Here is a 13,925-nt window from a genome sequence, read left to right as displayed (position 1 = left end):
GCTGTCTGAGGGGCCGCCCCTCGTGACCGCGCCCGTCCCTGCCTCGGTGTGGCGCTTCCTGGAACTCGGGGCCGCGACTGTGACACCCGCGCCCTTCGCTTCCGGGTTGCGGGGCACGAAGGAGGCGGGAATAGCATACCAAGGGACAGGGGATTGGCTGGCAAGACCTAAACGGGTGGGCGGGGCCGGCGAACTGCCGCTTCCCATTGGTTGGGTGCCGTGCCCGTCGCGCAGCGCCGCGCGGCCATTGGGCAGGGGCGGTGCCCGTCCCGCGGCGGCGGCGGCGCGCGGGGGAAGATGTCGGGCGGCGACGCGAAGAAGCTGGTGCGCTCCCCCAGCGGGCTGCGCATGGTGCCCGAGCACCGCGCCGCCCGCAGCCCCTTCGGCCTCGACGAGCCGCCCTGGGTGCCCGACAAGGAGGTACCGCCGGGCGCAGGGGCGCCGCGCTCCCCTTTCCCCCTTTCCCCCCTTTCCCCTTGGTTTTTATTTCCCGTAGGTTAATGGGTTAAAGGACGCAAGGATGGGGCTGTCACTCGTTCTTCAGGGGTGCGCGGCCCCGTCGCGAAGATTTGCGGGCGAATTGGTGATTAGAAGTGTAGCGAACTGTGCAGCATGGCTTTAAAGTGCTTGTAAAGGTGGTTCTGGGGCCGTGTAAGTCTAAAACTAATTGCATAAATTATTAAAGGAATAAGGCTGAGTTAGAACAGCCCTTCTGGTTCCTGGTGTGAATGTTCCTGGTGTTACACAGTCATTGAACAACTCAGTCTGTTTCAGTCAACTTTGCTTTTACTTACTTACCAAGTAACGCGATGGTGGTATTTTTAATTTCGTGTAATGAGAGATATTTGTTGCCCGTCGCTGCAGCCAGATGCACGTAAAACATAGAATCCATTGTTTATTTATTTATTGCCAGCGTTCAGTGGTGTGGACACACGCCAGTGCATTTAAATGTGACCGGAATGAAGATTTAGATTTTAGATGAGCCAATGTGAATTTAAGCCGGGAGTCATCCAACAAAGCCGTTCTTTGGCAGATACGGACGTGCTTGGTCTGTTTTGTGTGGGAACATTGAGTCCTCCCTTGGTTAGCAACGAAGAACAACATTTTTTTCTCTACCTGATATCTCTTGAGACAGAAAGTTCTGAGTAAAATAATAATTATTCTGGAGGCCCGCTCTGCCAGCACAGTTTCTGCAGCTCAGGCCGATCTCTGCTGCTATGAAGGGTGGGAGTTGTAAGTCACTTTTTTGGCTTGCCCGAAACAACTTCCTTCTTTTTTATTTGAAAGCGAGTATTCAGCTCATTCTGAGCAGGCGATCTGCTGCAGTATCTGGTAGGAATTTTCTCAAGGTAGTCTCTTCCATACATCGAAGAGCCTGCTGCCCATCAGCATCGCTGTGTTCTGCCTGGCCCGAGGCGTGGTGAGGTGAATTTTCGGGGTGCCCTGTGCAGGGCTGAGCTCCGCGTTCCCCCGCCGCCGCCGCGGTGCTCCGGGCTCCGGGTGTGTCGCCTGCTGATCTCAGCTTGTGGCAGAGGCTGAGCAGTTCTTGTGCAAAGGTTTTCCTTTGCTGCTGCCGCATCCCGTGCACTCACCTGGAAACCTCATTCCTGACATCGTCTTCGTCAGGAGGTCTCGTTTGTGTAACAGTTCAGCAGAAATTAATTTTGTCCCTGACCTTAGGAAGTGCAGTTTAGCCTGTCCGTGATTATAGCGGACTAATTTCATTCAGGAAAATAAAGTACCTCTAAAGAAACTCTAATATGTACAACCATCTTAATTCAACTAAAGATTGTTTGGGGACTGTGCTATGATTTAATTAAACTAGTTAGATATGTTTAGAGAATTAAGTCTGTATATTTTAGATACATCAGTCTGATGTGTGATGTTAGTTTGAATTTTATATTACAGTTCTATTGTAGGTATTCATTCTCCTTAAAATCCAACTTTTCCCCTGTAGTCTGCTGGTCTATAGGTTGAGGCTGTTGAATTGTGGCTGAATGTGCTCAGTGGTATTTGCTATTGAGATAAAGTGTGATAGAGGTAAATATTTTAAATGTATTTGTTAATGCAAGATTAAAAATATAAATTGTTATTTTGTGGCTAGTTATTTTACTAGATTTCTGGAAGTACTTTAGTGTTCTGACTTCCCTTTGGTTAACAATTGCCAAATATGTTACAAACTTTTTCCGTAAATAAAGCAGGTATGTGATACACAGGGAAGCCTATAAATTTCATGGTTTTGTTAAGAACAGTTAAATTTAAAGAGACAGGGTTACCTAGGCAATGAATTAGCTGAGAATGCTTGCTCTTGTTACCATGTCAGACATAATTAAAACTGAAATGTCTATGTCCAAGACAAGACCTTGAGTGCTGTTAGCAAATGCTGATCTGGCTTTTCAAATCCATTGGTTTTTGCTGTGCAGCCAGTACTGCTCATAAATCCAGTAGTTTTATTGTTCTTTTGCAAGAGGAGTCAACTGGCTTATTTTTTAAAATTATGGCCATCAAAGAATTATGGCAGTTGATAGTTTTGTGCAGCATATACAGCATGAAAATATAATTCAGTTTTTAATTTTTATGTCACAGGATTATACAGTCTTAAAATACCAGTTACTATGAGGAATTTGAAATGCAAGGCTGAAGGAGGACTACTGAAAACTTTACTTTTGGTAATCTTATTTGTAATACAGGTAATGAATTGAAGGGGATTTATTAAAGTCTGTGCTAAGCATCATTACACTCGAGACAGGGCTTAAAATGTTGGTCTCTGCATGTGCCGTGTGTGACACAGAATTTCTTGGTTAATCACCAGCGGAGCTTAATTGATGATTTTTCTGTTAAGGAAATCTTGGACTAGAAATTGAGTAAAATGTGTCAGTTTGCCTGCAGAGGTGGCCAGACCTCGTGGTATCCAGCTGTGTGCCAGATGTTTCTGTGGCTGAGGAACACTGTGCTGCAGAGGAGCTGACAGATGTGGTGGAAGGGTTCCCTGGGCTCCTCCGTGGCTGCAGGAAGGAACTGAGCTTTCCTTAGCCTTTGGCTCAGGCTCTCGGAGGGGCAGAGCTGCCCTTGGACTCCTGGCAAAATCCAGGCTCAGGCAGTGTCAGAGAGCACCGGGAGCTCTGTCTGCCCTCTGTTTGCATCCTGCCTTTTCTACTCTCTGGCCTCAGCTGCTTTGGCCAGGTGTGTTCCAGGTGGGATTTCCTGAACTTTCTCATTTGTAAAGGTTTGCTGTGTTAAGGAGCTCAGCCAGGTGTTCCCATGCATCACTTCTTGAATCACTCTGTTATTATTGATGCAAATAAAGCATTTGAAGTGTAACTGTAGATTCGTGTGCATCAATGGCATTCTCACCTCTGGATCTGTGGGATTATGGAAATAAGTTATCACACTTGAACAAACCCTTGAGAAGTTTGCAGTGAACCAGCTCTCTGTATTTTTAAATTAATGCCAAGATCCAGCAGCTGTTGGATGTTCTTACATTTTCCTCTTGCTAGATGAAGTAATCTGATACTGGTATTGGTGGTTGACTGCACATGAAATGAATGTACTTGTGACATGAATTCTTATTTAATTTCTTGCTTCACGTCTTTTTTTGTTTGAAGACTGAGAAGTAACTTGGACATTGTGCTTCTTCTCTGTTAATGTGATAAAACTCCTCCAAGCAATGAAGCTTAATTCAGTACTTGGCACTCTCTAATTATGTCAGTGTATGGATGAATAGGAAGAATTCACCTTTCAAGATGTTCTCAGTAAATACTTTGTCCCAGGCAAAGCAGAAGTTGACATTATGCAAATGGTTCACTTGGTTCTGTGAACCATATAAAGCAGAAATACCTGGAAGGGACAGTATCTCGAGCTCGCTTGTGTCAGAACGTTTTCCTAGGAAAATCCCATTTTGCAATGCCAGCTACCATGTGCCGCTTGACTTGTGATTTATTTAGGACTGCTCTTTAGGGCTATCATCATGGGTCTGGAATTCAGAAATATTTTTCTATAGTTTATGTTAGATAAGAGGATGGATTGTGTTTTTCCTGAAAACCACTTTTATGTTTAGCATAGCATTCTGTATGAAATCTATGTAGGACAGTATCTAGAAGAGTTTGGATCTGATTTTTTTTCTCCCCTGGAGCTTGTGACTTGTGCTTTCTGCACTTTGGCAAAAAAAACCAAAGAAACAAAAAAACGCCAAACCCCAACCCCTCTAAAAACCCAGTCCAGGCCAACTAAAAAAAAAAAACTGCATCACTACCAAAACCCAACCAGAAAATTGCCAAATATTTTCATTAAGAAAATTAATTAGAACTCAGGTAAATTCAAGGCATACCAAGATTATTGCCAGGTCCAGCTCCGAGGCAAGCTATTAAACTACCTGTCAAAAATTAAAACATCAAGGTAGAATAGAACATGATATTAGCTGTAGAGTTCTGCTTGTTACAGAGGTGAAACCTGATGTGTGCTGAAACTGCTTCATGCTGTTTATCAGTGAGTGTTGAAATAACCTTTTCTGCAGCCATTGTGAAAAAATGTGTTTGGATACCTTAGTTCGGTGTTATTTAAAACAATTCAGGAGCACTTCTAGTGCTCTTTTGTGTGGGATTTAGAAACAGCTTGCTGTAACAAATTCTGCGAGTAGGTAATTTCATTCCACTACAGTGACTGCCCTTACCGTCTAATATGTTAAACGTCTGTTTAGACAGCAGAGCCTTTCATGTAAACTATTGCCAATTAGTAACATGTTTATACTTCAAAAGGACATGAAATATTTCTGGAGAATTTTTAATTTAGCTGCTGTAATATTTTCTTGGCTGCAGTTGTTGAACTTGTGACAGTGATTGAGTATCTGCTGGAGCAAAAGTCCCTGAATAGAAGCTGTTGTAACCGGAGAGAATTATAGAAGAAAAAGGGTTAAATATTGAAATATATTAATTAAAGGCAAAGGATGATTGCTGTCTGCTTAGCAAATAGCACCTGCTCAGCTTAGGGTATGTATTTGAGAGGACATTCTGCTATAATCTGAGATAGTCTGGTTTGAGGAGTTTCAGTTTCTAGAGTTAAAAAACTTGGTAGGGGATGTAACCATGTTCTCCTGAGTAAGCTGTCAGTCATAATTTTGCATTAATATATGCAAGTAAATACAGCAAAAATTGCCTTATAAGCCTCTGACACTGGGGTTTGATATGGTGGATAAAAAAATATGTAAAGTTTTGTTGAAACTCCAGTGACCTAAGGGCTGGGTATTATCAGCCCTTTGGTAGGTGACTTTCTATACAGAAAATTTTGATTGCCCAACACTTACTGATCACTTCTGGTTGTTAACACAGTCAAAACTGTCACCTCTTCAACTCTACTTAGTTGCAAGGGAGAAACTCCTTCAACTTCTTTTTCTGTCATTTTTTTGAAATGAGTGTGGGTGTAAGTTTGTTGAAGGGAAGAGATATTTCAGGAAGTGACTTTTTGTAGCTGGAATAAACATTGGTCTTGGTGGCTTGGAAGAAAACCAAGTATCACTTACCATGTTTCAAAAATGTGTGAGTATTGAGAGCATTAAACTGTATAAACAATGTTTTGGCGAGTCAGCAGAGCGTTGTAGTGGAGTAGAGTGAGGACAACTTACAGACAAACAGTTGACTCTGGAATATAGGACTGTCTGGATAGCCAGACATTATCAAGACTCATAAGTAATTCTGAGATGTAGTTTTGCATGCTGGCAGGATGCACTATTCAGTAGGGGGAAGTTTGGCAGCTTTTTTTTTGTCTCGCAAATGGAGATGACATTATTTTGCTATGTAAGTATTATATGAAAGCTATCCATGATGAAAAGATAAAGGATGGAAATTTGTTGGAGGTGTTTGTTTATGGGGAATAATCTAAAGCTCATTCTTTGTATATGGTGGTAGAATTAAAGGTTTGAAAAAATTGTAGACTAATCTTAATTTGTACTGTTTTCTAGTGCCCAAGATGTATGCAGTGTGATACAAAATTTGACTTCATAACTAGAAAGGTAAGAGAAATCAATGAAATATGAAGCAGTAAGTGTTGCGAAATACTAAAATGGACATATTTTGAAAAGTAAACCTCAATTGTATTGAGTTTGGGAGAATTTCAATTAAAGTAGAAAGTGTAAACTACATAATTAAGCTCACTGGATGAAGAGAAAACACTGAGATTAAATAATGTTTAGTAATGGTGTCACTGTGGAATGCAGATTGGTGTGCAGAATATGACATGGAGAATTCTGCAAAGCACCCTCCCAAAGAAGGCCAGCAGTGATTTTTTAGGAGGGAACATCATTCCTTTGTATAATTACATTGACACTTTGTTAGTGCAGGCTTATGAAAGTGAAGAAAGATGTGAAAGTGTGACTTGTAGTGCAGTGACATAGTTCATGCTTTTTAATTTAATTGTTTGGAGGGAGAGGGAAGGAGAAGCTTTAAACCAGACATACTCATATGTTATACCAGATGACAAGCTGCTGTGTTTCCCTTGTGTTAGCTGTGGGAAGCAATTGGAGGTAGCCCTGGGAAATAGGGCTCCAGAGAATTTTGCAAATCATTTGGAGGGAAAGCCTAACACTGACCAGAACTGCAGTGTTATCAGTTCCTTGTGTCAGACTTTGCTTTGAGCCACAGATTAGTTCCTGCTTGCCTGGGAGTACTTGTTCTGTCATGAAGACTTGCATCAGGAAGATCTGCTGGCACTGTCACACCCCGGCAGTGATCTAGAGCACAGGCCACTGATGCAGATGTAGGGGCTGCGAAACACACTGCAATACTTGTTCTGGTTTTGCAACATCACTGGATTTGTGCTGTGCTGCCTGATACTTCTGATAGAAGGAATAGCTGTAGGTTCAAAGTATGAAGATTCTTGTATTTTTTCCTTGGGAGTAACTTGAGAATAAGTTTTCAAAGGGAAGAATAGTATTTTCAGTTGAAGAAGAATAGAAACTTCAGTTGAAGTTCTCCTAGATCTTTTCAAATGGGATGGGACTTGGAAACCACTCTTCTCATGGTTTTTTATTGACAGGGAGGTGAAGGATTTCCTGGACACCAGAGAAGCCCTTTCCTGTCTTTTCTGCCTCAGAAGCATCTTTACAGAGTGCCAGCAAAGGCTTAGAGTGCTGCTGTTCATACTATGCTCAGTCCTTTGTGTCCAATCTTCAGAGTTTCCTGTCTGCCACTGCAGCAGTTAATTTCTTCTGCCTGTCCTTCAGCTTGTGTGTTTCACACCCGAGAAACTGTTGCAGTAACCTTATCAAATCATTCCCTACCAGTTTCCTTCATAAATAAATAAATGTTCTCTCGTGCTTAGCATCACTGCCGGAGGTGTGGGAAGTGTTTCTGTGACAAGTGCTGCAGTAAAAAAGTGCCTCTGCCTCGCATGTGCTTCGTGGACCCCGTGCGCCAGTGCGCCGAGTGTGCCCTGGTCTCGCAGAAGGAGACAGAGTTCTATGACAAACAGCTCAAAGTGCTCATGAATGGTAAGCACTGCCTGCTCAGATGTGCTGCTTCTCTCTCATTTGTGTTTATCCAAATTCTGATGAGCAGCAAGAGCGATGCCTCTTGTCTGGCAAGCTGCGGTGTTGTCTCCTCTTTGTCATGTCTCTTGTTTTTCAGTTAATAATTCTGTATTGCTGGTTTGTTTAGAGAGAGGTTCACGCTGCTTAGTCAATGTTTACACCTCTCAGTTTGTACTTCATGGTCTTTACAAAGAGTGATTTAACTAAAGACAGATTTTTAATACCTGTGAGAACAGATGTGTGTGCAGTTGGCATTTTCCTTGAAATAATGCATTTTTTAGTCACATTCCTGTTACATTAAATAAGGATGAAAAACACCTTAGAGAATATTTCAATATTTTTGAACAAAATGCAGTGCTTGTTTCAAGCTTCATCTGAGAGCTTTGATCCTGTCTGTGGCCTACAGCCATGGTTGATGGCAGTCCATCATCAGTACTCAATTTTCCATAGGTTTAAACCTTCACGCAGTACTGTAATTCATGTTCCAATTACATTAAGAAAGCTGAAACTTCAGTTTTTAAAATATTCTATGATCCTTCAGTGCCTTTTGATAATTTCTGAATATGATGCCAGTGTGCATAATGGGTTAGCTAAGCCCCACATGTGATGGGCATGAATGTTCCTGGGGAGATCATGGGTTCAGAAGGGAGTGTGTTCGTCCTGGAGCACATAAATCATTCTTCACTCCGCTTTGCCATGAGGGCATAGACGAGTTTTTAAATTACATCTTTTAAACAGAAGACTTTTTTTAAAGCTTGTCCTCTTTGCAAGTTGTTCCTGACTTGCTGTAGAGCCACAGGTCGTAGTCAGAGAGACTGTGATGGTGGCTGTGATGTCCTTGTGCTGTAATGTCCTCCAGCCTTGGTGCTGCTGTCACTGTCTCATTTCAGCAGCACAGGATCTTTGCTGGGGCTCAGTGAGCCTGGATGACTGAGAAGTAATGAGGTGAAACTCCAGGCCTGCATGGTTCAGGTTGTGGAGATGGATTGCAGACCATTGGGCAGGGCTGGATCTTATTTTCTTCATTTCCCAGGCCAGCAGTGTTGGGATTAGGTAATACAGGGAGCATGAGGCATGGAGGAAATAAAGGGGTCGGGTGTGTAAGGCTGATTTGAGTTCTGAGTCACTTCCCCAGTGTAGCAACAGTGACTTTCCCCATGCCAAAGCAGTTTTGAGGAGGAAGAAACACGATGTGAAGGCTGAAGTTCATTGACCTCACAATAAGATTGAGCCAGCCTTCAGTAATGAAAAAGAGGTATCTTTACAGTTTCTTAAGCATAGAACTGAAGGTCACATCCTGCTATTAAATTGTTCTTCTTTAATACAGAAACAATAATTTGTGTTACAGTGACCACAGAGGGTTTTTAATTGCCTGTCTGTGCCACCTCCAAATCTCTTCTCATTTTTAAAAGATTACTCTTGGATATCATCTGCATTTCTACACATGGGAAAAATTGCATAGCATGTATGAAAGGTCCTGTAAATCAGAACATGGTAATTAAAGATCAGCTTTTTATACTTGAGTGTTTTGCTGATGTTAATTAACATTTCAGTTATTCTCTTATTTCACTCAATCAGTGTATTAGTAAAAGTTAAGTTAGCTATTAGTAAAAGTTAGCTATTCTGATACTTGAATGTTGCTTCTTGAATTCTGTATCAGAGTACTAAAACATTTCTTTCCAGGTGCTACATTCTTTGTAACTCTCGGATCATCTGATAAATCTGAGCTCATGGTTTGTCGACTTTCCAACAACCAGAGGTGAGAAAGATTGATAGAAATTGCTCTTGTAAACTATAGCATTGTTGTACTTACAGCTCTGTTATTACATAATGACCTAAAAAAATGTAAGAGTAACATGCCCTGAGGGATATTGGAGAGGGTAATCATACTGAAAGGACAGATCCAAGAATATTGGAATGTTTGTTTGAATTTACTACCAGCATGGATCAGAATGCCTTGGAAGGGTGGAATTTCAATGAAAAGTGGCATTTTCTGGTTGATTTCTTTCCCTCCTCACCCCAAAGAACACATAAACAGCGTCACTGAGAGATTGTAGAAAAAAAATTGAAAAAAACCCTTTTTCTTCTATTATGTAGATACCTGGTTTTGGATGGAGACAGCCATTATGAAATTGAAATTGTACAGATTTCAACTGTTCAGATACTTACAGAGGGATTTACTCCTGGAGGTAAAGTTTTCTTTTAATATAAATGAACTGTTAAGGAAAAACAAAAAGTGAAGCTGCACTTATTTGAGCTAGACAGTGCACTCAGTTTGTAACTGTGTTAGTTACAACTGCTCTCTTGGGGAAACAAGATTGAGAAGTTCCCCTACAGCCTGGATGTGGAAGAGCTCTTGATAAACCTGAGGAAGGGTGGCTGTCATCTGTTCTCTTGGGTATATAGAAATGTTTACTGATTTAAGAGCTCATAGAAGGGAAGTGTTAGTCTTTGGTAGCTGCCATTTCAGAATCCTGCTGGGATTTTGCCTTGACTGGTACAAACACTATTAACAGAATAAAATGGGGGAGGGGGAGTAAATAATGAAACTATGGTTTCTTAATTTCATTCAAGATGAAGGGGTGGCCAAATGAAACTGGTAACATCTAAATTGGAGTGCAGCCACTTACTGCCCCATCTCTTACCAGATTTTAGAGTATTTCAGGATGAACCTGAATATGATTTGACTGAAATGAGAACAAACAAGGTCAGGAATTTCAATAATTGTTCTTTATCAACACTTCTGTCACTGCTGGGTTTTTCTAATTGCACAGCCCATCTGTGCATTATTCAGCCAGTACAGCATGTTAACTCAAATAAACTTACCTTGGTATTATTCAGATCACCCAGGTGTATTGCTGAGTCACTTAATGCTCCCTTAATTCCTTGTTCACTACTCTGACTGCTTTATCTCTTTTCTGCCTGCCTTCCTTCTTGATGGTAGAAAAAGATATTCACACTTACACCAGCCTTCTGGAGAGCCCGCCTGTTACTGAAGGTATCTGCAGTGCCTTTCAGCATGACTCACTCAAGCATGTCATGACCCCTTCACCTCTTTCTTTTTTCCAGTGCCGATTATTTGCTTGATCCATAATTGCTCTTCAACTTGAGTTATGTTCAAGTCTGACATGTATCTGTTCCTTCCCATGTGTCTGTTTAATAAACCAAGAGTGAATGTTTTGTAACGCTCTGGAGGAGAACTAAGGCAGTCATGCCTGCTTTAGACCAAAGTGCTGTTCTCCATCCTGGGAGAAGGGAAGATGAGAAATGGTATCTGCAGTAGTACACAGTGTTACAGATCACCTGCTTCAGCAAGTTGCTGAATTTGGCATACTAGAAATGAATATACTCCCTCTATGCTGTCTGGAAAGGCTTTGCACTGAAACTGTTAATTAATGGCTTGTTTTTACACAACTTTAAAAGAAAGGCCTCTTTGTTATGCAAGGTGTATTCTGTCTTAGTAATGCCAGACATGGGCAAACTGGTCAAGGCTGTAGGTGTGTGATTTCCACTGGTTTATCTTTCAGGGTCTTTTAGACCCTTAATCCATTATTCTGACTAGTAGATGCAGAGAAGCAACTGATGAACTTGAATTTCCATTTATCCTAGGAGAGTAGAAAATAGCTCTTTTATAAACGTTGCTGTGGGCTTCTGATTGGGTTAGGTGCGTTAACAGCACTAACTAGATTGAGTTTGGCTTAGATTGTGATTTGTTTTGGCTCCTCAGATATTGCAGTAACAGCCTCCAGGAGCCCTCTCATGCAGACACTTCTTTTAAAAGAGCTTTGTAAGAAGTGTCCTGTGTATGCTGGTACTGTTCCTAGGGCTTAGTTTATGCTCCACTGCTGCAGGAAGTTATGACAATAACATGTCATTCTAAACATTCTTGTTTAATGTCTGTTTTGGTTTATCTTCATCTCTGCAGCCTCAGTAAGAGAGACACAAACACCTCGCTTATTGCACTGTTTTCAGAGCAGTGTCTCTGGTAGCAGAGACTTTTCCTTTAGGAAGTAAATGATGTTGCCAGCTGTTCTCTAGCCATATGAAAGCATTCCCAGCCTTTGCCAGGTTTGGAGGAACTGCTCTGCTGTGCCAGACTCTATGCAGCAGGACCCTGCTTTGCCATCAGTCTAACCCAGACCCTGAGCTTACAGACTGCAGGCCACTGTATGAAACTGGTATCAATGTCTTAACATGGTGATGTAAATTGTGAGGCTGTGCCAGGTGTGTGGCTTTACCTGATGGCTGATGCAGGTTCTGCCTTGGTGCTTTGGCAGAGAGAATGAAACAATGTGAGGCTGTAGGTACCACTGCACTACAAGCTGTGGTCATGAGCTCCTCGGACCCAGCAGCTGCTTGTGCTCTGAACTCTGAATGAGCACGTTGCTTCAAACATCCTCATCCGCTGGAAAATGTTACTTAGTTGGTAAAACCTGCTGCTGTTCCAGATGTTACATCTCTTTTCAGGAGGCAACACTCGTGCCATAGGGATGATCCTGCAGTACAAGGTACCAGGGTCAGAGGAGGTGACACAGATGAAGTTTATTGCTGGTGAAGACTTCAGCTGTAACAAGAAGCTGTCAGCAGCCTGGCTGGCAGCAATGCATAAGGTAAGCAAAGCATCTAAAACTTAAGACAGGGCTGAAGAAAATCATCACATGGGGTGTTTAGCAGCACCACAGAGAACAATCAGCCTTAGGAGTACTTCTGTTATTTTTTTATTAAGGACTTCAGGGCCTTGTTGCTTAGAAAACAGAAGCTATGGCTGAGTGTAATGAACATGACTTTAGCTTTCTGCTAAGAGACCTGAAGAATTTATTCACTGTGAAGGGTTTCCCAAGATCTTATGTATGGTACTAGATAAAAAACCCTAAGATTTTGGCTTTAAACTTTCTCGGATTTTGTTACTGGCCGAAGAATGTGCACCATGAAATACTCTTTTGAACCTAAGTTCAGCTAATTATTTTTACTACTTCATGGAAGTTCAAAGAAGCTGTTGATTTTTGGAAATGGAAGACTTGAATCTTTTGGTGTGAGGCCCTGCATGGGTAGTGAAACTGAAGATTTGTATTTCCTAAGTTGAAGTTATGAGGGAAAAAACCCAAAGCCACATTCAAATCAGTCACCTGATCAGAACTGTAATTTATAATGTGTATGGGTAGGTTTGTGGCTTTTTGCTGCTTTATTGCCATTTTAGAACTCCCCAGGTGCCCCTACCTCAGCTTTTACTCTGTTCTGTACAGTGAAAGGTCAAAAGTTGTATCACCATGCAAGTGCATTCAGCATTTCCTGAATGCCAGTACATGCCTCAGATGGAGGAAAATAAAGGAAGAATTTAAAGCCCTGGATTTAAAGGAGGTTTTTGGAGAGGAAGCAGATAAGGTAGCTGCAATTGAAACTTCAGTTAACACTGACATTTTTCTTTCTGTTAGGCAACAAAACTACTCTATGAGTCTCGGGACCAGTGAGAACTGCAGATGTGGCCTCCTGAGGGCACAGACAGACACCAGCCTCCACAGACCTGCCTCTCACTTTGTGCTGATTTGACAGCTGGAAATATTTGCTGTTCTTGACTCTCTCATTCCAGTGTGGTTCATTATGTAAGAACTGGCAAATGCAATGTGAGTATTTTTTTGAACCATGAGTATTCACGGTAGTGTGCAATATGTATACAGTTAATGCTTTAAACAGCCTCACCTTTTAAGACTTTGTATATTTTGTTAAGCCTTTACTGGCACTTAATATGAAAGTGACCTGCACTACAGCTAATGTACAGCACAACTTTTATAGTAACCATTATATATACTGTTTGCTACAGGAAGCAAACAACTGTGTAATGTCTCTTCTGCAGAGAATAGCTTTTGGGTATAGATCTCAGGTTCTTCCCTCTATCCAAATGTTTAAAATCAATGTACAAAAAAATCTGCCTTAGATATGATTTTGTAGAAATCACATGGGTTTTTTAAAACATTTCATTTTAAACATCTAAATATTTCACCAAATACCACCAAATTTGACTTACATGAACTTGACCTTGAAACTTCACTTCTGTAATAACAAATAATAATTTTTAGTTTTGTATTTTCTTTTTTGGTAACTAGCTTTTGTTAATCTAACTGTAATGCTCTCTGAAATTGTATACAATTTAATGTACAAATATGAATAAATTAATTCACTTATTTAAAAAAAGAGGTGCTATTTAATTTTTTAATATACAGCTTCTTTAGTAATGGCCACTGTGGTATCTGAACTCTGGAAATTTTCAGTTTTTCTAAAGAAAACACTACTTTTAGTTCTAAGGTAATTTGTCCCAGTTGGAATACTGGGATACTAGTGAGAAAGCACATCTTTGGTGAACCTGAAGGAGGAAAAGGAGGAAAGGTGGGTTGACAGCTTAAACCTTGGC

General features: G+C 41.2%; 1 protein-coding gene across 2 annotated transcripts; it reads left to right on the top strand.

Moving 5' to 3' along the window:
• Positions 1-234: 234 nt before the first annotated feature.
• On the top strand, positions 235-13,708 carry ZFYVE21 (zinc finger FYVE-type containing 21). Of its 2 annotated transcripts, XM_066321689.1 has the most exons (8): positions 235-420; positions 5,954-6,004; positions 7,312-7,480; positions 9,203-9,278; positions 9,617-9,708; positions 10,464-10,517; positions 11,987-12,129; positions 12,952-13,708. In XM_066321689.1, the coding sequence occupies exons 1-8, from the start codon at positions 298-300 to the stop codon at positions 12,985-12,987; spliced, it is 744 nt and encodes a 247-aa protein (XP_066177786.1). In that variant the 5' UTR covers positions 235-297; the 3' UTR covers positions 12,988-13,708. The 2 variants fall into 2 exon arrangements, with proteins under 2 accessions (XP_066177786.1, XP_066177787.1); XM_066321690.1 differs by lacking the exon at positions 10,464-10,517 and having other exon boundaries at positions 241-420.
• Positions 13,709-13,925: the final 217 nt, after the last annotated feature.

Source organism: Sylvia atricapilla, chromosome 6 (genome assembly GCF_009819655.1).
Source record: "Sylvia atricapilla isolate bSylAtr1 chromosome 6, bSylAtr1.pri, whole genome shotgun sequence".
NCBI lineage: Eukaryota > Metazoa > Chordata > Aves > Passeriformes > Sylviidae > Sylvia > Sylvia atricapilla.
Note: the sequence above shows the minus strand (reverse complement) of the source record. Positions and strands in the feature narration are given on the sequence as shown.